General features: G+C 35.7%; 1 protein-coding gene across 16 annotated transcripts in view; it reads right to left on the bottom strand.

Moving 5' to 3' along the window:
• Positions 1-25,148, bottom strand: part of ST7 (suppression of tumorigenicity 7) — a 232,379-nt gene that overhangs the window by 176,721 nt on the left and 30,510 nt on the right. The window contains exon 1 of one of the 16 annotated variants that reach the window (XM_012761084.3): positions 10,282-10,543. The exons of 9 other annotated variants lie outside the window; for them this stretch is intronic. In XM_012761084.3, the coding sequence (XP_012616538.1) occupies positions 10,282-10,294 (13 nt within the window). In that variant the 5' untranslated portion in view covers positions 10,295-10,543. Of the gene's footprint in view, positions 1-4,210; positions 4,909-9,554; positions 9,590-10,281; positions 10,544-25,148 lie in introns of those variants that run through there. 6 more of the 16 variants (XM_076006569.1, XM_076006570.1, XM_076006568.1 and 3 more) reach the window with 6 other exon arrangements.

Below are 25,148 nucleotides of genomic sequence, written 5' to 3'. Positions count from 1 at the left end.
AGTTTAATCTCATATGTGACCAGCTGCCAAGAATGGCACATAAGAGTATGATACACATAAGACTCATGTGACTTATTATTTCTTCACATGTGACTCATTATTTCTTATCCAGGAGATGTCTGTTTAGTTACAGTATCTTGGTGACCTAATATTGCTAACGTATATTCATTTGACTCTTTCTCACATAATGGCTCCAAAAATTGAGATAATTACCTCGTTCTTGGTAACATGGTACCACACTATTAAAACTCAGAAGCAGTCAATTCCAACTTAATGCATTCATCAGTAATGAAAATAAAAGGCAACAGCTGAACTTTTGGTGCCCATCAAAGAGAAATTGCATGGGACATCATGTGTACTCCAAATCCTTTCCAGCAGCTGGCTGCCTAACCCAGGGTGATATGAACATCCAGAGAATGGCAGGGAAGATGTGTGAACCAGCCACGCCAGATCTAAAGAGAACTCCTGATCCCTTGCTACAGCCATCCACTATTTCCCCATTTCCACTAAGCTCAGGTAGGTGGATCTTACCTAAGCTTTGCTGGTACTTCAGTGATTTCTTTCTACCCTATGTAGATGCTCTAGAAGTACTGTTTAATTTGTTGTAACTCCAAGAAAATTATGGGAGGAGGGATTAAAATTGATGCTGCTTTGCCCCAGGGACACCCTATTTCTCAGCAGGTAAGGAGTTGCTCTCTTCACTGGATTAATAAGGCAGGTGCTTTGGAAGACATATTAAACGTTAGACCAGGGCACAATTCCCACCACAGTACATCTTAAATGGTACCCTTGAGAATTGAAAAAGTTAAACATGGGAGGGAGAAAAGAGAAGAACTGAGCCCAATAAATGATAATTGAATAAATATTCATCCTACTTAAAGTATCTACTCTTTGGAGAATAGCTGGCTTTATCAGGGAGGATGTAACCAAATGGTGGCAATGCAAAACCAGTATTCCTTACCCCAAAAAAACAAAAGATGAAATTTTTTTTCTCCCTTTCTCCATGAAAATATTTTCTCCTCTAAAAAATTTTAAGAGGAATTTTTTTTAATTCTGAGGAATTTAATCAATTTATTTTAAAATATAAACTATCATGAAATCAAATTAAGTATTCCAAATATGCATTTTTTTCAGACTATGTCTTCCAGGTTAAAGACTTGAATCACCAAATACGAATTTTAATAGTGACCTACCTCAACAAACCTTTATTGATAATACTTTCTTCTTATACCTAAATTATTCTAATGACAGAAACTAAAATTGTGTTTCTTCAAAACAGATAATGAATAGACATACTATTCTCATTTTTAGACATGGGAAATTTCAGTAAAGGAAAAAGCTCAGTGAAATACATCAAGATAGTAACAAGCAATTATAGAAGCTATACTTCCTGCTTTGTAATGATTAGTCTATACATAATACAGAACACTTCCATTTCAAAGTCAATCTATTCCAAAAATAGATTGACTATGGCCAATCTATACAACTGTGGGAGATTTTGCTACACTAAGTCAGAGAGATGAGACTGGTACTATTGGAGATATTGACTGAAATTATGTCTGACATTAAAAAAAGAGCATTTATTAATTCTATTGCCATAGCTGTGTAGGTCTTTAGTTTTGATGAACTAGGGCTACTCTTCTAGATACATTTTTGGGGGGATTTTAAAGCCTTTTTACATTTTTGATTGTTTGGAGGAGTAGTTAAATCAAGTATTAAAATAATATTATTTTAGTGAGACAGATTATGTTATAATGTGATACTCAGACTACTGTAAATTCCTGATCTCAAAGGTCTGAAACATGAAATCAACTTAATCAATCCAATATTTAAAAAATGAAGACATTTCCTTTTCTTACAGGCAAAGAGCAAGGAGGACAGCAAGAAAATTTAAAAGAGCCATTTATGATGAGAATATATAGCATCAGAAGTCAGAATAGTGGTTACCTTTTCACAAGAAGGGGAAGTAATATTTATTAACTGGGAAGGGCCACAAGAGAACTTCCGGGGGAAATGGAAATATTCTGCATTTTGATCTGGGTAGTGGCTCCATGGGCAAAAATTCACTGAGCTATATGCTTAGACCTATGCATTTTACTGTATGTAAACCATACCTCAATTTAAAAAGTAAATGCATCCAAATACAAGTAAGGCACTGCAACCAGAAATCAAGGAAAAGAATGATGAAAGCAAAATAAGTTAGAAAAAAAATTAACCCTTTCCAAGACCTACCACAGCACTGTACACAGGATAGATAAATATTTCTTATGGCAATTTAGTAAGAACACCCTAGGTGGCTTGGGATCCGTTCTGAACTGATTAGAATTTCAGCTCTGACTATTTTTCTGAATATTCTAAATACAGATAGTTTCAAGCCTATAAAATAGCCTCCAAAAGGTTGAAATCAAAGGCCTAGAGAGCTATGCCTCAAAACACAAAGAAAATACACTTGTCTTAACTCTGAATGCAGACTTAGGGAATCTTCTTATCTAAAAAAGGCAGTCCATTTCAACACATAATATCCATTGACAATAAGAATTTACCTATAGTAGATTGCTTGCTTCTAGTGATAAGCAAGAAACAAAACTTAATACTATGTAAAGGTTAAAAAAAAAAAAAGAAAGCTAAAAATCTGCATGAGAGTATTCTGTCCTCTGTCTGAATGGTATTCTGTTCCTCTCAGTAATCTGGTAGCTATGGAGACCAAAAGCAGCAAGCAGTTTTCAAACATATCACAAAGCACATAAGTAATATTATCAAAAGATCAGGTTTGATGATCAAGAAAGGCTGTGTGTCTAATTGGTAAAACTGGCCTGCCAATGTTAGTTAGAGTCACTAGTCCAAGAACCCAAAGACTCCCACACTGAGTTTCAACTTCCACTTTCAGCTAAACCAAGTAACAGGACTAATTTTTAGTATATAAATATTTCTCTCCATATCTAGGCCCTTACTTAAGCAAAATTTCATGACTGAAATGAAACTGAAAAGTCTGTGGCACTTAATAATCTATTTCTTGGATGATAATTATTCTAAATGTACCATTAGTAAATTCAAAAATTATTTTTAAATTATTAGGAAATAATATTGTCACATGCTGAATGAAACATTTTAAGTCACAGTTATTCTATCACAACTTTGATTAGGCAATGTGGTAGTTTCAGAGATGGGAAGCTTCCACAGTGAAACAACAAAAATAATTAACCTTTTAAAAAAGCCAATCAAGAAACAAAAGAACAGAGGATTATTAGCTCTCTTGAAATGCTACTATTCGGCAATAATTATCAGATATGCACAAACAGTCACACTGATCACCTGAGATCAGAAAGTAAAGGTCAAATTACAAGCTCATAAGGAATAGATTTCCTAAATTCCTGTCCTAACCCCCTTCTCCCCAGCAATAATTGCCTTGCCAATGTTTAATGTTCTAGGCCAGCAGGTTGAGTCTCTTAGAAATTCTTAATTGTCATCTTTGCTTGTAGATGATGACAAAATATTCTGCAGAACCTATACAGCTGCATTGACATGTTATATTATTATACACCCAACATTAAATAATTCTCAAATAGGGTGGTTATCAATTCTAGCTGTCTACAACTGCTGTTTTGTCTAACCCATTGTGCAGGGCCTATTCTGCACCAAAGCAATTTCACTGTATAAGTTTTAAGAAAGACACAACACTGCTGGACTGTGATGCTACCCAGCATATCAAAATTGAAGCTATTGTGAAAAAAAGAATCCATCTTCAAAAATAAACCTATTTATAAATATGGAAGAAGAACGTGTAATGATATTTTTCTCTCTTTAGATGAAAAATGTAAGTGCTTCTTTCCTTTCGAATAAACACTATCAATTTAGATCCTTCTAGTATCTATTTTAGGGTTTAAGCACTATTACTGAGCCCACAACAATAGATCAGTGACAGGCCTGATCCCATCAATTAACACGTTCTGAGGAGGCTGCCGGGATCCCGGATCCCGCCTTCCTACCTCCCTCTTAGAGGTCTGGTTTTGACACATTAACATCCGTGGCCCTAAGGACAAATAACCTAGTCAAGGGGAATCCCTTTCCTGAGACCAATTCCTTTGTAATTAGAGCCAAAATGCAAAACGTCATTAATGACCTAAGGCAAAGTGACAAGAACACCAAGCCAATAAAACCATGACAGCAAGCAGATTTCTAAATAGCAGAGAAGTAGGATCCATTTACTTACATGAAGATTCAGTGCCAAACATGGCTGGCTCCAGAGGATGCCTTTAAAAAAATTAGAAGAAAAGGAAAAAAATGAAGAGAAAGCCAGGAGAGCGTGGGTGCAAGCGTGTGAGAGTGAAGAGATGAGCCGGCTACACAGCAGGGGTCATGAAGCCAGACAATGCAGTTCAAGCTGTGTCCAGCTGCCAGATTCTCCTCTTACGAGCTTCAGTTTTCTCCCCGTGTGACTGAAGAGCAAGGTCCCTTACAGCACCAAAAACCGAAGAGCTGCTTTGGAAAATCCACTAGGCAAAGGCAGGCTGACGTGGCTCCTGTGGGATGCAGTGAGGCAAGACTAGGTAGCAGCAGGGGCAGGTCTGGGAGCAGCAGCAACAGCGGATACTGCAATCCCCAGCCCTGCTGTAGCAATAAGACAATAGCAGGGCTTATGCATACGCTGGATGACGTCAGGGACACTGCACAGACCAACTGCGCTGCTTGAGCCAGAGGCTCCAGGGGCTCCAGGGGAGCAGCGCGATTCAAAGGGGAATTCCTTTGTCACAAAATGCACAAGGCCAAGAGTCGTGTATATAGTCCCTCTCCTGAGGAGTTCATCCTGTGACACCAGGCAGTAAAAGAGACCTCAAATAAATTTAAATATTGGCTTTATAACAACTAACCACAAAGACATCATGCAGATCATGCAGATCAGGGTTCTTGGTTTTATGCAGCAAATAGAACTTTCCAAGGGAATTAAGAAGATCAGAAATGAGAAAAATAATCTACCTTTAAAAGCAATTATGGAAGAGTTCATTGTTATTTTCTCTAAGTTTATGGTAGATTGACAGATCAAAGGTTGTACATTGAATCACAAATGTGAAAATAGGTACACTAACATTCTGGGCACTTAAATACACACAAATGTAAAGTAAAATAATAGCATAGGTACTTAGAACACTGCTTGGCACACAATGAGCACTCAAATGTTAGTGATTACATTATTAGTTAGTTTGCAACTACTATTCAAATGTGAAAACCACTGCTCTAGGAATATATTTATGTACATATATTTCTCCTATTTCTTCATTTTGCCTTACGTGAATTTCTGTTATTTTTCCAGGATAATTCAGTCATTTTAAGGCTATGTGCACACATCTGTGTACACCTGTGTATGAGAGGGCATTTGTGACCAACATATTATATTTCTTTTTAATCTACCTACACAGAGAAATAACTGAAGAGAACCAGAGTGGTGGTTCATGCCTATAATCCTAGTACTTTGGGAGGCCAAGGCAGGGGGATCACTTGAGGCCAGGGGTTCAAGACCAGTCTGAGCAACATAGCAAGATCCCATCTCTACAAAAAAAAATTTTAAGAAATAATTGAAGATATTAATGTTTTGTCTCTTGACTTTTGCCACTGGACAAATAAAAGTCTTCCTGCATTACCTTATTTTTAGAAATCTGTTTTTTAAAAAACAATTAGAAATCTATGAACTTTCATTAGAATGCCTATCCAATATAAGCAAAGAAGTTTTGTTTTAATGTTTTAAAAATACAAACATGCACAAAAAGTAAATATACATACATATGTAATCTCATAACCCTCACTTTTTATATCATGTATATAGTAGGAAGTTCCAGAGTTCAAGTCTCCTCTCTACCCATTCATCCAAGGTATACACCATTTCCAATAATTTCTTGTGTTTACAAAAATACATCTTTATATAGATACATTTTTTAAACATTAACTTCTGGTATGAATGTGTAACTGCAAATTACCATCTAAAATATCACTGGTGACTTTTCTGGTTAGTATATGTAGTATCTATCTTATCCTTTTAATGGCTGTATAAGATTTAATTGTATGAATGTACCATAATTTATTCAAGATAACTTGATATTTAGCTTACTGAAAATGCTGCACCACTAAAAAGAAATAGTGATAATGATATATAAGACAAAGAACAAATCTTTTGTTGTGGGAAAGAATGACAATAGCTAATAATTGCTAAGTGTTTACCATGCGCTAGGCATTATTCTGGGAACTTTACATGTATTAACTCATTTAATCTTCATAATAACTCTACAAGGTAGATACCACTATCATCCACATTTGACAGATGGTAAAATAATTTGTCAAGGTCACACAGGTAGTAAATGATATTCTGGGATTCAGGCCCAAGTCTGGTTCCAAAGCAATGCTCTTAACCACTCTATCATAATACCTCTTGAACAATGAATAAATAATAGTCAAAATATATTTTAAGGATTCAACTGAAATGAAGGGGAAATAGAAGCTGAAAATGTGGGAGAAAAAATCTTAGAAGAGAAAGATCACCAGAGAAAACTAAAAATGACAGGAATGACTACTGAAAATTTCAGGAATTAATAAAAATGATACCTTCAAAAATAATTAGTCAGACCAACAACCAAGGGGGAATATCAAAAATGGTGTTGAGATAAAACTGTAGGAAGTGGGAAAGGGCAATACATTTTAAAAGAGTTGAACATTAAAGCCAAAATATTACCTTACATAGATCTATTTAAAATTATATATGAGATGTTATATATGAATAGTCACTCAAATGGTGAATGGACATGCCCATCACAAAGGCTAGAGAAGAAGTAGAATGAGAAAATGGTCCCTGGGTAAGAGATATTGTCAAACAGAAACTATGGTCTATATGCAATAAATAACTGCTTTCCCAACTCATTTATATTGTTCCTTTTTTCAGCTCATATGTGGAGGGGTGTGTGTTGTGTGTGTGTATATGTGTATATATGTGAAAATACATTCTTCTGAGGATGTATATTTATTTCTTGGCACAGAGTTCTAAGAGTAAGTTAAAGGCTGTAATATTTTTTAAGAAGTCTACTTTTTAGACTAACAGAATCAGTATGTTAAAAAACATTAGGCGTCTCACTTGCCAGCAAAATTGCACACAAATCACATCCTCTGACTCATATGAAGGTTTCTGTAACCTGGAGGCCTGAGGTGTTTCTTAACACTTTAATTAAACAGCTTGGATCCACATCACTGAAGACCCATCTTTGAAAAAAAGGATTCCAAAAGATGAGTTCATTCCAATTCTATCTTCTAGTCAGCTCAGAGAATGAACACACATTTTTATGTGTTGCTTAAGGAAAATGTAATGAAGGAAAATGAAGGAAGAATAAAACTGATCTGATGTCCCTCACTGTCCCCTCTTCAAAAAATCATACATTTTAAAACAAAAGTCATCTTTGTGTTATCCATTCTATTTAATTATCCCTGCCTGTGATCTTGCCCTTCCATTAATAAAGGCAATATTATTAATTTCAAGATAAAATTAGCAATGACAGATTAACATTCAAAATAATTTCGTGGTCAGAAAATAATCATTAAATTAGAATGCTATTGGTAAAGAAAGATAAGTGAAAATCTTAAAGTAAGCCAATAGTCAATTTTAAAGGAAACCCTATTTGCGCATTCACTCAACAACTATTTCCTGGGAGCCTCATGTTCTACACCCTAGGAGTACAGGCATAAACAAGCTCCCTCCCCTGTGGAGCTGATAAACTAGTGGATTAGACACACAGACAAAGACATGATATGTCAAGTGATGGTACATACTATGAAGAAAGGTAAAGAGGAATTAAAGGATAAAGAATAATTGAATTGGAAGGTTATTTTAGGTAAAACTGTCAGGAAAGGCTACTCTAAAAAGGTGAAATTTCAACAGAGACCTGAAAAACATCTCATGGATAACATGGAAGTAAGAGTATTCCATGCAAAGGCCTTGAACATAAGTATTTTTTGCTCCTTAAATTTTTTTTATAATAAATCCATTCTTGAATCATCAAATATCAGTTTTCTAGTAAGATGCCCTCTTCAGTGCTATGATGATGCCATCAGAACAAAAGTGGTTGTGCTGAATTGTGCTGACAGCAAAATAAATTCTTTCTAATCCAAAAAAAAAAATCACTGTGCCATGAACTGAGTTGTTCTCTTCAAAGTTTAGTGGATTAAATATAGCTATATTTGCAAACATGTGAATGTTTATAAAAATCACTATAGAACATTCAAAATAGTTTCCTACCACATCAGAGAAGTTAATTTAATTAATGTATTCATTAAGGTGGTAAAAATTTAAACCACATTTTATAGCACACACTGCATTTGAAAGTGTCCTATCTGTGAATTTCTCTAAAACCACCTCCTTTGTTTACATTAAAGGTTTTAATGTCTATTTAGCATGTTACAGTTCAATGGCTTACTTTTAAACAACAGAGGAATGTTTTAATGGCAATATACAAACTATGGAAAATGAAAGAACTAGTCAATGATTACATTCTTTGGGGGGGAAAGTACAAGTTTATAATAAAAAGTGTATGCTAAGGCCAGGTGTGGTGCCTCATACCTATAATCCTGGCACTTTGGGAAGCCAAGGCAGGAGGGTAGTTTGAGGCCAGGAGTTTGAGACCAGCCTGAGCAAGAGAGAGACCCCGTCTATACAAAAAAACAGAAAAATTACCAGGCATGGTGGTGTGCACCTATAGTCCCAGTTACTCAGGAGGCTGAGGCAGGAGGATTGTTTGAGCCCAGGAGTTTGAGATTTCAGTAAGCTATGATGACGCCACTGCACTCTAGCCTAGGCAACAGAGTGAAGCCCTGTTTCCACACACACACAAAAAAGCATACTTATAGAAAAGCTCTCTGGTAAGATTTTACAAACTTGATTTCTTGCATATGGCTATAAAGAGTGTTACTTCTTGCTTTAACATAATAAAATAACCCTTCTAAAAGACAGGTACATTTCATCTAGAACCCTACACTAAAAATTCGAGTATATTAATCTTACAAGGAAAAAAAATCAAAATACACACACACACACACACACACACACACACAAATACAGGTATACTTGCTTTAAAGAAACCCTAAGATAAAAAATTAAAAATTTACAGAACAAATCTTTTTAAGGCAATTAACTGCTTTAAAATGTTTTATCTTCAAAAAGCATTCACCACAGAAGTCCTTTAAATAGCAAGCATTTTAAATTATCAATTTCCAAAAAAATTTATTTGTATACCATAACTAGCTGTCTTGCCAAAGGTCCATCTACAGGTCTAAAGTGATCATTAATAAATACTGTGTAAGTGGAGTCCAATCTGAATACACACTGGGATTTTTATGACACTGGGTATGGAGAGTGGGTCTCTGCCCTAGAGGATAACTCTTCCAAAAGCTTTTGAAACTAAAGGAACTTTAGTTTAAAAGCAGTCTGTCAACAAACAGTGTTGCCATTACCCAAAAGTTCAAATTTAGAATAATGTAATTCTGAATTGGTTACACAAATTTTGAGCAAAGACTCATGTCCTTACCTTCTCACTTCTTCACCTCCCACCCACACTTTCACTCCACCCGATTTAAGGGATCCCCCATTACCCAGCAAGCAACCACCCACCCATGGTTAGGATAAACCTAACTTGATTCCTGAACCTGTACCAATTTACCAATTGGTGAAACTAGAAATTGAGAACATGGCTCTGCAATTTAAAAATGGAAGAGGCTAGTTATCCATCAGAAAAACCAAGACACATTTATACTCAGAAAATGTAGGATAAAAACTGAAATTCTCCAATTCACTTTATTATGTTAATATCATCTAAAAGGGCCACACACAAGCACAAACTCACCATCACAATGCCAAAACTATTAAAAACAAATCAGAAACTCTCTGTAGACTGTATGTGTATTTTATTCCTTATGTGGCTTAATCTGAACTGAGATGTTTGTACTTTAAACCTTTGGGTCCAGAGGGGAGAAATATGGATTAATTATGGGTTGTAATTTATTTTAAGTCTGTTTGAGAATGACCCAACAGAAATAGAAGAAACAACAAGGGTATGTCTAAGAAATTCCCTTAAGTACTTAGCCTAAATTAATCACAATTTACATAAAACAAATTCATACATACTCAGGAATAAATTGATGCATAATACCTTCAAAAGTACACATATAACCAACATAATTTTAAAAATATAAATTCAAAATATTATTTTTTAAGTAATTCTACATGACTAGAAAACATTTTAAATTTGATTTTACCTGTATAATCCATAATGAAGCAGTAAGCAGGAAACTGAGTATTTTCCAAAGTACAACTCTAACAGACACAAAATGAAACAGCTCCCTGGTCTGGCAAACCACTTCTGGGGAAGCCTCCTGCCATGTGACATGAAACACACCCACACTTCTGCTTATCTTGACTCAAGCCGCAACGGCAACGGCAACAGCAACGACTAGGGCTCTGCTCTCCTTTGCCTGTTCTTTTTAAAGCTGTCCTTAGAAAAGTCACTCTTAGAAAAGAGCCATTAGTTTTCCCATTTCATTACTCTATTAATTATTCGGTTAAAACTGGGGGGGGGGAGTCTCTTACTTCTCTAAGTGAAAGAACACAAGATATTCATATTTCAAATTAGCACTTAATGATACAAAGCCATATAATCTGAAAAGAGTCAGTGTCCAAATTTTTAGTCATCATTTTGTCATTATGTTCATTCATTTTATAGTACATACATACACTTGATCCATGTGAAACACACTGGATTAATGTGAAAACAAATCTAATAAAGGTGATGAATGAACAATCCTTTAAAGCATATCTAAGACCTCCAAATAATTTATCCAAGACATCAAATGGAAAGGACATATGATCATTACTGAGACACACTCTATCTGATGTAATCTTTAATGTCATGTTGCCATATACCCTGAGCCACCTTCTCCCTCATTGCCAATTGTTTTGATCTTGAGTATGTCCTAGCTAACACTTTAAATAAACTTTAACAATGGCTACTTCATCTTGATACAATTCTTTACTTTGCCCAAAGACAAGACATAAATAATTTTTTTAATTTTTTATCAGTTTTCATTTTTTGTTTCAAGCAACCTGAATGGTTCAACAATTTCCAATTTAGTTCTCCCCTCCAAAATTGCAGCTACTTTGAAGAAAAACTATTGGCTGTTTAGAATAGTTTTGCTGGAGCAGTGGAATGCTTTGCTTTTATTTTATTACTTTCCTTTCCACTGAATAAGTAGAAGTTCTCCATAAGAACTTATAATGTTGACAATACTATGAAATGGGATTTCCAATTTTCAATATATTACCAAAAGTACACAAATCTGGGCTCAATGCTATAATTTAACAGATCTGCACAATAATTTTATAAAAGGAAATGAGAAAGCATCACATCACTCAGTCATCTAGTCAATGCTTCATTCAATAAGCAGAGCCTATCATACTACCATTCTGCTACAGTCAAATGCTGTTAATTCTCATCAACCTCACCTGTCACTGTTGCTAAAACAGCCTATCTCACTCCTCAGGCCTTACTTCTCTTTTATCTTAATCTAGATTACACACTGGGAAGCTTTCCATGAGCTTTAACAATTTCATATAGTTTCTGCCTGCTAGTTAAGATGTGCAAATGGTTAAAACATTAATTTCATGATTGTTTTAAAATGGCAAGCTCAAAATGCTTGATAATAACTATCTTAATTTCCACAAAACTTACAAGTGTGCTGATTGCCATTATCAGATGTCACATGACATTTAGTTCTGTTAGCATGGGTGTTTAAAGTTCTTATCTGATTATTGGAGTAGCATTATTTTAAGAGTGGTTTTATTTTTATGTTTTATAAACCTTGTTTAAGTTACAGATATTTTAAGGAAACGCATTTTATTAACAGAATGAGACCATAATGAAAAACCTAAATTAGAAAATATAAGACAGATAGATAGATGGGTAAGTAGATTTAAACCTACAACCTACTCACAGTTAAGTGATTTGCTATACTTCAGAAACCCAGCAGAGTGGGTTAAGTGCCAGGCTTAACAGACAGAGAAAGCCAGGCTTACTCTGACAGAGAAGATTCAAGTCCCATCTTAGCCACCACTTACTAGTTGGATGATCTTAAGCAAGTTTCTAAATCTCTCTGAGCCTTGGCTTGCTCATAAATTGTCAAAAGGCCTAGATCAATGCTTGGAACACAGTAACAGCTAATAGATAAAAAGCACTTTGTGTGTACCAGGCATTGTTCCTATTCATGCATTAATTTATTTAAACCATAAGAACAACCCTATGAGGCTGGGCATGGTGGCTCATGCCTATAACCCCAGCACCTTGGGAGGCTAAAGCAGGATGATCACTTGAGGCCAGGAGTTGAGACCAGGCTGGGGAACATAGAGAGACCTGTCTCCACACACACACACACAAAAATTTCTTAAAAATTAGCCAGTCATGGTAACCTGTATTATATATTAGGTTATTAAGTGCAAAATGTTCAATTTCCTTAGGTACTAAGTTTGACTGACAGTTGATATCTCTGACACTTCACTTTGACACTTCTTGTTTTATTTTTATTGTGAAGGTACATTCTTATTCTTTCAAACTTGGTTTGGCTTGTGATTATCTCTAAAATTTTTTAGAGCAATTTTTGTGAAACCATGGGTAAGTCAAAAATGTATGTTATTTTTGAATATGTGTTCTGGCATGGAACCAATGCAGTACAGACAGCTTGAAATATCAACAAAGTGTTTGGGAAGGATGTGGCTAATGAATGCACAGTAAGTCGACGGTTTGAGAAGTTCCATTCTGGTGAGTTTAATCTTGAAACAGCCACGTGGACAACCTGAGACCAAGGTGGATAGTGTGCACACTGAAAGCTGTAGTGGAAGCAAATCCATGTCAACCTATCCATGAATTAGCCACAAGGTGTGACGTTACTAAGCCAACAATATTGGACCATTTGAAACAAATGGGCTAGGTAAAGAAGCTGGATAGATGGGTACCACATGAATTAAAACAGTGTCAGAAGAAAAATTGTCTCAAAGCTTACCTTTCTTTGCTGTCATGACACAAGGCAAAACATTTCTACACCATATTGTTATGTGTGATGAAAAATGGATTCTTTTTGACAATAGCAAGCATTCACACAATGTTTGGATGAAGATGAAGTGCCCAAACACCGTCCAAAACCGAATACTCATCAAAAAAAGCTAATAGTGTGTGTCTGGTGGTCCAGCTCTGGTTATTATCCACTACAGCTTCATGAAACCTGGACAATTGATTACAGCAGATGTCCACTGTAATCAATTGAACAAAATGATGGGGATGCTTATTATTAAGCAGCTGAGATTGGTCAATAGAGACAGGCCAATCCTCTTGCAAGACAACACCTGACCACATGTCACACAAACAACACTGCTCAAACTACAGCAGCTGGACTTGGAAACTCTCTGTCATCCACCGTACTCACCAGACCTTGTACCAACTGACTACCACTTCTTCCAGGGTTTGGACTGCTTCTTGTAAGGAAAAATATTCAATTCTCAGCAAGCTGTGGAAAATGCCTTTGGAAATTTCATCACTACTTGCTCTCCATGCTTCTTGGCTGCTGGCATACACAAGCTACCGTTAACATAGCAAAACTGTGTCCATAGTTTAGATACATACTATTAATTGTACTTCCTTATGTTTGAGATAAATAAACTAACTTCTGATTCAAAATTGGACATTTCATATTTAATGACCTTAAGAGATGAGGAAGCTGAGGCATGGAAGACAAATAGCTTAACTTGCCTAAGGTCGCTCACTTTAATTAGCAGAGTCACAATTCAACTGGAGTAGCCTAGCTCAGAGTCCTTGTGCTTAACTAGATCAATAAATAGAAGCAAAAAAAGAAAAATAATTTCAAAAAACTAGGTTTCATGCTTTCTAATAAAACCAATCCTACAGTTGGCCAAATATTACAGTTCAGTGTTTATAAAAATTATTTTTTATATTCTATATTCAATTCCAACATGTAAAAAAATTAAACAGAGAGACAGAATGAAAAGGACAATGTTTCAAGTCATTGTGATAGCTTAAAATGATAACTGCATCAGCCAGTTAAGCAGAAACAGGTACTCAAATGCAGAAAGCTATATACCATAAAAGGACATGCACTATCCATTGCACACCCAGCAACCACCTAGACCCTCTCCACTTTTTCAGTTCTCCAAATGGACTCTATAAAGACTTAGAGCAGGTTCATCTGACTGTAATCTCAAAGCTCACTCAGGAGAGCCTTCGACCTACCTACTTCCCCAAGAATTTTCTCTATCCCCATCTCACTCTCAGCAAATGAGACTTGCTGGTTTGCTTAGATGCCCCTCCCAAATCACATCATGGGCCTCCCCAAAATGTATACCAATGCACCTAAGTCAGAAGTTCTTTTCAGGTTACCTGTTCTAGCCTATGGGCCAGGGACCACTGTCCTAACTACAACTTCCTAAGGCAGCAGTAAGTTATACTTAACTGCACTCTGCACCCACCCCTGAACCCCATCCCAAAATCCCACTACAACTTAACCCTTCATGATACATGCTAAAAGAAAAAAAAGCATTGTTATTAAATAACGAGATCTGAGTCAACACTGCCTCTCACTATTCTTTGGTCGGAGATAGGTCCTAGAACCATCCTCACTGGTAAAATGAGGAGGTTGATGGATAATTCCTAAGATATAGTCCAATTCTAATTATCTAGGATTCTACTTCAAACCAATTACAGCTGGATGAGAAAACTCCATTACTCCTGCTGATAACTGTTCCTCCTATTCTAGTCCACACCATCCCCTCTTCTATCCTGCTAGAGCTCTAGGAACAGCCTCTCCTCAAGGGAGCCAGAGTACACTGTCCTCATCCAGTGCATTTATGTCAAATGCTGACGCTCCTAAGGAGCCTCTTCCTGTTCACAGGCACACATTCCTATCTAGACAGGCCCCCAGTGGTCAGCCTAGAGGTGAGTAGACAAATAGACACACACACTCACAAAACACACTTAGAAATAACTGTCAGAGGACCTGCCTCCTGGAGGGTTCATGGCCCAGTGAGCCACACCTCTTAGGACAATGTGGCCTGGGTACCAGCAATAAAGCTTCTCAAGGAGACCCGTCCTTCTGGGACTTGACTGAGATAGCTGGACAAAGAGTTCCAGATTTTCTGCAGATGACACTCAGGGGCTGAGCACAGCTCTCCTCTCTTTCCCTTTCGTGGCTTCCCTACTATGTGAGTCCATCCACAGTTCTCTACCCTCCCCAGAGGAGGAGAATGAGGACAGCTCCCACTTCACTCTTACCTCTTAAATCCAAAAATCGTAACTTTATTATAATATCTTAAATCTCATTTCCAACCTATACAATAACTCACGGTTACTGCACATGCTTTAAAATCCCACAATTGCACTATGAATGCTTACCCTGTTTTTCCACATTTCAGAAATGATAATACAGGGTTTTCCCTCTAGTCTTGATTTTTGCTAACATCTCAGAGCTAAGCCAAAATGCCTTAAGGTTCTGTCTCATCCCAATTTCCCCTTCCTACTAAGTCAAAACAAACTAAGATATCTCATTTTGTTGCTCTTCCCTGCTTCTCTGCCTCAGCATTTCCTTTTCACATTCTGTCATCCTTTGTTGGCTTTGCTTACTAAGTCTACTGAGCACCAAGGCTACCTCATGGCCTACCCCAAAATGTAAGAAGACTCCATTACAAAAAGGATTCTCTGGATGAAGAAGATTTCTACAGAGTGAGCCCAACTCCTCCCATCAGTGAGTTCTACCCCCTAATATCTCAAAACTCTTAAGTAAGCTAAAACAGGTGAGCATCAAGCACCAAGCAGATAACAAAACAGCCCTATGAAATGAGGAAGGAATCCAACTATTCAACTCACTACCATGACACAGACCAGTGTTCTACATTCTCCACGGCATAGAACCTAGGCAAAGCTAAGAATCATCCTCAGCAAGCACAAAAGCACAATTATGACCAAAGGTATGGGTGAAACTTGATAAGGGATCTACTTTACCAAACTCCAAACCTTCAGATAAAGGCTCTTTCTGGATAGACAACACGTGTTTATTATGCAAAGGATAGTGGCAATGGTGGCAGGATCCACAGTTTTCAGTGGCTGCAAAGTAAGACCTTTTATAAACTAGCAGGGCCACTTCCTTCTTACATGGGCCCCAAGAGAATGACATCAAGTAACCACAGCTGGAAAGAGGGGAGAAATAATTTTTATGAGAGGTAGCATGTAGTCTCCCAACCATTCGTGTTTTCACTCTATCAGAAATGGCAATAAAAAGGACATTGGGGTTAAGTGTTTAAGGTCAACCAGTAAAAAAGAATACACATCAATTAATCTTGATATAAAATTAAGCATAATAAGTAACTTGACTAAAGTTACTAAAATACCTGGTAAAATAAGAAAGATTAAGATTTTCTTCCTATAAATATGGATCCAACAATAAATATGCTTATTCATTTCACACCCTGACAGTGAAGGTCGTCTTACATACATTTGAATCAAAGCTCTAATGTAAAGATCAGAATCAAAATTCAGGTTTTTACAACAAACAAGGAGGTACCCAAGCCAGACATATCCCTCTGTAGAAAAGTTCCTTTAGGCAAACCACAGACCTTCCTGTGTGATTTTGGTCTGTTCACCTTGTTGGCAAAAGGAACCACCAGAAAATTAGCAAAGAAAGTCACAAAAACAGTCATGAATGGACTAGTGTTGCTTGTCCCAAAGGCAAAACACAGTGGAGAAAGTCTTCAAGAAATATGGTAGTTGATCAGCTAGAGTTCCAAGTAAGCAAAGATCACAAATTTCCATGGTACTCCAAAACACAAATTGTTCTTGATGTTTTATAACTGGGGTTGGCAAAGTCTTTCTATAAAGGGCCAAATTAGTAAATAGTTTAGATTTTGTGGGGTCATCCAGTGTCTGTCACAATTACTCAACTCTGCTGTGTTAGTGCAAAAGTAGTCATAAACAATACATAAACAAACTAGCGTAGCTGTGTTCCAATAAATTTTATTGATAGACTCTGAAACAATTTCTTACGATTTTCACATATCATAAAATTTATTATTCTTTTTAATTTTTTCCAACCCTTTAAAAATGTTTAAAAAGACATTGCTAGCATGCAAACTATACAAAACCAGGCAGCCCATGGGCTATAGTTTGCCAACCCCTGTTCTATAATTTTTACTTTAGTTGATTTGATCTTTCTCTGAATAAGCAAGTCTTGATCTTCAATTAGGTCTCTGTCATTGACAACATCCACAAAGGTAATGGATTTCATCAACTGCCTGATAGATCGGGGTTGGACATTCAAGAAAACTTTCACCCCAATTCCCTTCACTTCTAATGACACTATGAGCAATACCTAGTCTTGACTGCCCACCACCTTACTCATTCCCTACCACATTGGAATTGGTGGTAAATGCTGAACCAACTTCTGAGAAATCTCCGATCACTTTCACAGGATAGCAAAAACATCTCCAACTGGCATACATCTCCAGCCTCAAAGATTATATAAAAATGGAAATCATTGGTTAAGATTTCCCAGTTTCCCCAATTATATTATATTATAAGACAGAAAACTTTCTCTAATGTACACTCATGGTACAAAATGCAAGTAATAACTAGTTTGGTGTAAGAAAATCTGACCCCATTCTCCAACAATAGCTGAAAGAGAACTCTTGAGTAACAAAAGACTTAGATGGCAACCCTAACTGCACAGTTAACTAGTTTGGTTAGGCACTACACAACAGTACCTAATTTATGAAATTAAGAAGTTTAGATTATTTCTGTGGTCTTTTCTAGCTCTGAAATACAACAATTCTGTAATAAACTACACTAATCATGATATCTGACCTACCTCATTGAGGGTTTCATCATATTTCTATTAAAGTTCACGTGTATGACATCTTCAGTTTTCATTATCCTTCAGATAAGAGGCAGATAATTTCCTCTCTGCTCTTTTACCTCTGATTGTTTGAAAGGCTATTGAAAATATATTTCTAATCATAACAACGACTATCCTCTTACAAATAACCCAATCTTAACACAGAAATTCCAAGAGAAAATGCAGTAATAGTACTTGGGAAATGTTTCTAGAGACAGACATTTGTGCCTGCTACAACCATAAACTTCAAGTCATAGAGCTTCCTTATAACAAAAGCACAAAGTCAGGTCCTTTAGCTACCACAGACATTAACCTTCAAAATTGCTTCATTTTCCACAATAACCACACTCTTGACCTACACAAACCATACTGCAGCCTGACTCTAGAATGAAGAAGACCTGGATTAGTTCCTGCCATTGCGACTTATACAATGAAAGTTATTTCCCTCTGAGCCTCAGTTTTTCCATATATAAAACAGGGATGCTAAATGTGGCAATAATAGAAATGACATATACATAATGATATATAAATATTGATGTGGGGTTGGGCGCGGTTGCTCACGCCTGTAATCCCAGCACTCTGGGAGGCCGAGGCAGGTGGATTGCTCAAGGTCAGGAGTTCGAAAGCAGCCTGAGCGAGACCCCGCCTCTACTAAAAATATAAAGAAACTAATTGACCAACTAAAATATATATATACAAAAAATTAGCTGGACATGGTGGCGCATGCCTCAGGAGGCTGAGGCAGTAGGATTGCTTGAGCCCAGGAGTTTGAGGTTGCTGTGAGCTAGGCTGATGCCACGGCACTCACTCTAGCCTGAGCAACAAAGTGAGACTCTGTCTCAAAAAAAAAAAAATATTGATGTGGAAAGGCATCCAATGTTATGCAGGAAATATAATTACGGAACAACAAGAATAAGATGGTAGCATTGTGGAGTTGTGGAGTTTTTTTAAAAGCATACAAGTAGAATAATGGAAGGAAAATTCTGACACATGCTACAACATCGATGAACCCTGAGGACATTATGATAAATAAAATAAGCCAGTCACAGAAAGACAAATACAGTATGCTTCCACTTACATAAGGTACCTAAAGTAGTCAAACTCACAGAAAGTAGAAAGTAGAATGGGGGAAAGGAAAATAGGGAGTTGTAGTTTAATGGGTATAGAACTTCATTTTTGTAAGATGAAAAGAGTTCTGAAGATTGGTTGCACAGCAATTTGAGTGTCAGCCCCTAATAATAGAGTCAATTTGTCCTTTGAAGCTTTCAAGCTAGGCATTGACCTCTCTTCTCTAGCTATGAAAGGCCTAGATGGCATCTTCCTCCAATATGAGGCTACTTTGTCTACATTGAAAACGCCATTTAAGGTAGCCAAGAATCTTCATCAATGATTTTAGTTTATAGCTTCTGGATAACTTGTGCAGCATCTACATCAGCACTTGCTGCTTTACCTTATACTTTTATGTCACGGAGAAGGCTTCTTTCTTAAACCTCATGAACCAATGCTGACTTCAAACTTTTCTTCTGCAGCTTCCTCACCTATCTCAGCCTTCACAGAATTGAAGAGCGTTAGGGCCTTGCTCTGGATTAAGCTTTGGCTTAAGGGAATGTTGGGGCTGGTTTGATCTTCTATCAGACCACTAAAACCTTCTCCATATCAGGAATAAGACTGCTTTGCTTTCTTATCATTTGTGTGTTCACTGGAGTAGCACTTTTATTTCCTTCAAGAGTTTTTCCCTTGCATTCACAACTTGGCTAACTGTTTGGTGCCAGAGGCCTAGCTTTTATCCTGTCTTGTCTTTTGACATGCCGTTCTCACTAGCTTCCAATTTAAAGAGAGTATGGTGAGACTCTTCCTTTCACTTGAACATTCAGAAGCCAGTGTAGGGTTATTAACTGGCTTTATTTCAATGTTAGGGAATAGGAGTCCTGAGGAGAGGAAGAGAGATGGAGAACGGTCAGTTTGTGGAGTTGTCAGAACACACGTTTATCATTAAGTTTGCCTTCTACAGCTGCAGTTCATGGTGCCCCAAAACAATTACAATATAAACATCAAAGATCACTGATCACAGATCAGCATAACAGATACAATAATAAAGAAAAAGTTTGAAACATGGCAAGAATTATCAAAATGTGACCCACAGACAGGAAGTAAGCACATGCTGTTGGAAAAATGGTGCTGACAGACTTGTTCAATGCAGGGCTGCCACAAACCTTCAATCTGTAAAAAGTGCAATATCTGCAAAGCACGATAAAGCAAAGTGCAGAAAAACAAGGTAAGCCCGCATATGATTAGTGTCAGAATAACTGGCTAAAAGAATCACAAAAGTTTGATAAGAATTAGTTATATTTCTGTTCTTAAATTTCAATTTCTGTTCTTAAATTTCAATTTTAATATTAACCCATATTAATGGCAAAATTTATATAAATTTTAATTGTGAATAAAAAGACATTATGAAAATATAAATAAAGAATAAATATGTCATTGTTAAATCTAATGCCTAACAAGACTTGCTGAGTGAAAAAATAGATTAGCTTGTATAGAAGGTGACTCCTTAAATCTCAGAAAATGTACAAACCCTTCAGAATAGGTAATTATTTATACTGCTATCCACTGGTGGCAGCATCCTTGAGACACAATACCACAAGTAGGAAAGGAAAGAGCTAATTGTTGAACCTTCAAAGATGGAAGTAAGGGGGTGACAGACCCTGTCTGCTCTCCTTTGAAAGCTTCATTATTTCCAATAAAATATGGACAGTGTTCTTTAAGAAGGCACACTGACTACTATAAACCTTTCATCAACTATGAAAAGGTATGAAGTGGGAAAAGTACTAGAATTAGAGCAAGATCCACTTTAGATCCTTCTTTTGGATCACTCTGTGTCTCAGCTTTCAAACATGAGATGTCAGTTGCTGTGAAGTTCACATGAGATACGGTACTGGTGAAAGTACCATGTAAACAGTAAAATGCCAAGAATCAATATTTATTATTATTAATTAAGCTACTATTATTGACTTTATCTCTTAAATAAGAACATCTCTGAAACATTTCTACTTATGACCTATGTATTTATTCACATCCAACAAACAAAACACATTAGCTTTTTGAATGTTAAAATGTCTAATTAATGATAAAAGAGTAACATAAATCTCCTATGACTGAGCCATTCTTTTATGTGGTACTCCATCTTCTCAATTTAATTCAGGGTTTTTCCCAGGACTTGTTTTGTCTTTTGGTTTTTTTCAGCAGAAACATGCCCTACATACTTTTCATAAGCATAATTTATTTCTAAATTGATATCTGGGAATTCAGCATACTGTAACTTGAGACACTGATCCATGGCAGTCATTGTTTCCACAGTCCACAGCACTTAAGCAGGAACTGAATATCATGGAGTCTATCAGTAACGTCCTTTAGCATTTCATTAAAATTTGACATATATAACCGTTCATGAAAACTGGAAATGTTTTTATAATAATGGTAACAACCAATATAAAGACAGAGAGGCAAATGGGGGTCAACTGTGGCTTCCCATCACAGGAAATAGCTGACAATGAAGTGGATTGAAACTGGGGCTAGACTCAGGATCAACAGCCTTTAGATTTTCCTGTTCTGCACAAAGTTAAAACAATGTTAGATTTTAAACTTACATAATGTGACTTACTAACATCAAAAATTTTTTCTCATAATAAACCATAAGTAAATGATAATAAATAAAATGGGGGGAATTTTTTAAGTTATAACATATTAACAAATACATTCCACTTCAGTAAAATTAGATTTGACAGACCTTTTTTGGCATTTCATTGAGAATAAAATATTTTAGGAATCTATGCATGTTTCTTTAAAAAGAAAAGAATATGTACATTGAGGAAAGATGATTTCATAATGAACAAAATACAGAGGTCAGTCAATTTCTAGGCATTATACAGTAGCAACATATTTAAACATAGCCATATTTCAAAAATAGCTGAGGAAATGAAAACATAAAAACTGCTAGATTCCCATACTATTCCCATACTATTTACCTAAGATATTCCTAATTCCACTTGAACCAAATCTTCTTTATAGAAATACAGATTGAAGTGTCATAAATGTTTTGTTCCACCCAAAATATTCCATGAAAAATAACTCTTTATTTTAATAAATAGTGAAAATATTTTCTTTTCCTTATGATTTTCCTTTTTTTCCACCATCTTAGGTTTTTGTACAAATTTATGGCATACATATGAAATTTTGTTACATGTATATAATCAATGTGTCATCTTTCTAATCATTTCTATAACTTATGCATTTTTAAAAATTAAGTACTATTTCAAAATTACTCTCAAGCACTTATTTCTAAAGCATTACAAGATAAAAATAAATAATGGTTCATAGTCATTTTCAATGCTTGTTATAAAGCATAAATACAGTAAATGCAAAATATAAAGTATGTATACAAACAAAAATAAGTTTTATTTCTATAATCAAAATTCTATTTTCAGATCCCCATCAACTAGAATCAACGCCTATTGAAAAATAGATTTCTTAGAGGTACATGGGTTATTTAGGCCATGTAGGGGAGAGTTCATTGATAGCATCTACATTTGTTTCCCTGAGAACAGAGCAAGAATTTGGTTGCACAAATCCCCTAGATCTGATCAAAGAATTAGGGATTAAAGTATGTGGGAGGCATAGAGCATTTAACTTGGAGTCAATGCCTGCAGCCTGAGGAATTCTTTTTGGTAGTTCATTTCAGTACTACATTATAAAATGTATTTGTAAGAATTGATGAAAAATATAATGTAGAAATTATATAAGATGATCCTAGGAATGCTTGCTTTACATTTTCCAAAAAAAAGAAACAGATTTCAAAGAAAAGGAAAGCCAAGAATTAACATTTATTGAGTACTGTAGTATGTGTTAGACACTGTGTCATAAGTTTCTACTATGGTAGAAACTTTCATATGTTGCATTTTTCACAATCATTTTCTCTATTTTTCCATAAAGTCATTATGGATTCTATGTTAAAAGGCATAAACAAGAGTCAATCAAGAGCTCTAAATTTTTAAATACCTACCTTGCCAGAGTTTTTAAAAATGTCTACAGAGTGTTCATTTCTTTCCATCATATACCATATTTCTGAATTGTTAAGAGATTAAACAAGCTGAATATTTCATCCTTTCTCTCCAGAGACTTGCCCAGGATGAAATGGCAAAATTCTGAGCCAAGTGGATAACACAAAAGCAAGGTCAAAGAACCATTTAGCTATCACCCTAGGTTTCTGATTATCAATGTCAAAAAAATCATTTTCAGAATAAGGGTTTCTTTACTCCATAACTTAACAATTTTACTGTTATATATACAAAAGACAATCATTTTACATCTGGATCAACTTATTCTGTCAAAATTACATTATCCATATTGATCAGTATTCATCCATATGAATGTAAATAAACTTAAAAAGAAAAAAGAAAAAACCTAAATGAACAAACTATTGATATCATATCATAGATGAAACTTACAAATACAATGTTGAGGGAGGGGAAAAGCCAGACCAAAAGAATACATCTATATTTATTGCATTTATATATAATTTAAAAGAGGTAAAACCAATATATGATGACAAAAGTCCAGAGAATAGTAACCTTTGAGGCGGGGGGTGGGGTTAGATCAGGGTTAGTGATGAGAAGGAGCACAAGGAAGGTTTCTGAGTGTTGGTCATGTTCTGTTTCTTGATCTCAGATACAGTGAAATAAATGGCTGTGTCATTTTGTGAAAATTCATCAAGCTGTGAACTTACGATTTTTTCTGCTCTTTTCTGTATGAATGCTATATTCAATTAAAAAATCTACTTTTAAAATTTCTGCTCTCCATTTTATGGGGAAGAAAGACAGAAGTAAAGTATAAAGTGTGTCATATGACATTAATAATAAGTGCAATTTAAAAAAATAAAGCAAGAAAAGGGAATAGTGGGTGCCAGGACATACAGATGAGTATGAAAGAGGATTTACAGTTGTAAAGTGTCAAGGAAGGCTGAACTGAGAAGGTGACATTTAACTAGAAACTTGAAAATGGTGTGGGTGTGAACCACACAAATTTCTAAAGAACAGTGCACAGAATAGATAGTTTCAACCTATGCTTGTGTGCAGCAATTTATATAACAGAAAATTATCCATTTATTTTCCACATTCCCTTCTTTCTTTAGTGGAATTATACCAACTCAGATTATTGTAATACTTTTTTAAAAGGTTATTTCCCCATGTGTAAACACAACAGAACAAAACGAGACTAAGGCCTTAGAGAAATGGGGATTCTCAGGCACAAAGGCAGCATGCTGAACAAAAGTAAAAGGGATGAGTTTGCCTAGACTAGAAAAAAACTGGTCCAAGCATGATAAAGGAGAAAGGTGAAAGAGTAGTTATTCATTTTCACTCCTCACTTACTCCACAGAGAAATCAAAGGTTAAACAATCACTGATGTTCTTATCCCACATGCCACATACACACGTGCACAGTTTTTTAATCAATCAAGGTTCACCACACATAGGAGGAAATTTTCTAACAAAACAGTAACAAAAACAACAAACAAAACGCTTTTTTAAAAAAAGGAATATGGAAGACACAGAGAATAAAAATAGAAAAAAAATTCAAATTAAAAAAACTTCAGCTATTACATCCTTAGAACAAGAACAGATGCTATTTAAAAGACAGAGGGCAACAGAATTGTACACTAAAATGTGTGAACTTCTTGGTATATAAATGATATCTCAATAAAGATAGAGGGGCTATTGCCTAAGTTTCCAGGATGTAGCCTAGTGAGCGTGCTGAGCCGCAAAGCTGCATTGTCCGAATATGTAGCCACAAGCTACATGTCTCTACTAAGCACGTGAAATGTGGCTAATCCAAGTGAAGACATGCTGGAAATGCAAAGTACACATTAAATTTCAAAGTTTTAGTGGAAAAAAAAGTCTGGTAAATATCTCATCAATAATTTTTTTATTTTAATACATTTTAAATGATATATCTTAATTATACTGAGTTATATAAAATATACTATCAAAATGAATTTCATCTGCTTTTTTACTTTCTTAGTGTGTCTTCTAGAAAATTTAAACTTTCATATGTGGCTCATGTGTGGGTTGTACACCATATTTCTATTGGATAAAACTGTACTAGATCATACATTCGCTGAGGACAAGG

This window comes from Microcebus murinus, chromosome 9 (assembly GCF_040939455.1).
Source record: "Microcebus murinus isolate Inina chromosome 9, M.murinus_Inina_mat1.0, whole genome shotgun sequence".
NCBI classification, from domain to species: domain Eukaryota; kingdom Metazoa; phylum Chordata; class Mammalia; order Primates; family Cheirogaleidae; genus Microcebus; species Microcebus murinus.
Note: the sequence above shows the minus strand (reverse complement) of the source record. Positions and strands in the feature narration are given on the sequence as shown.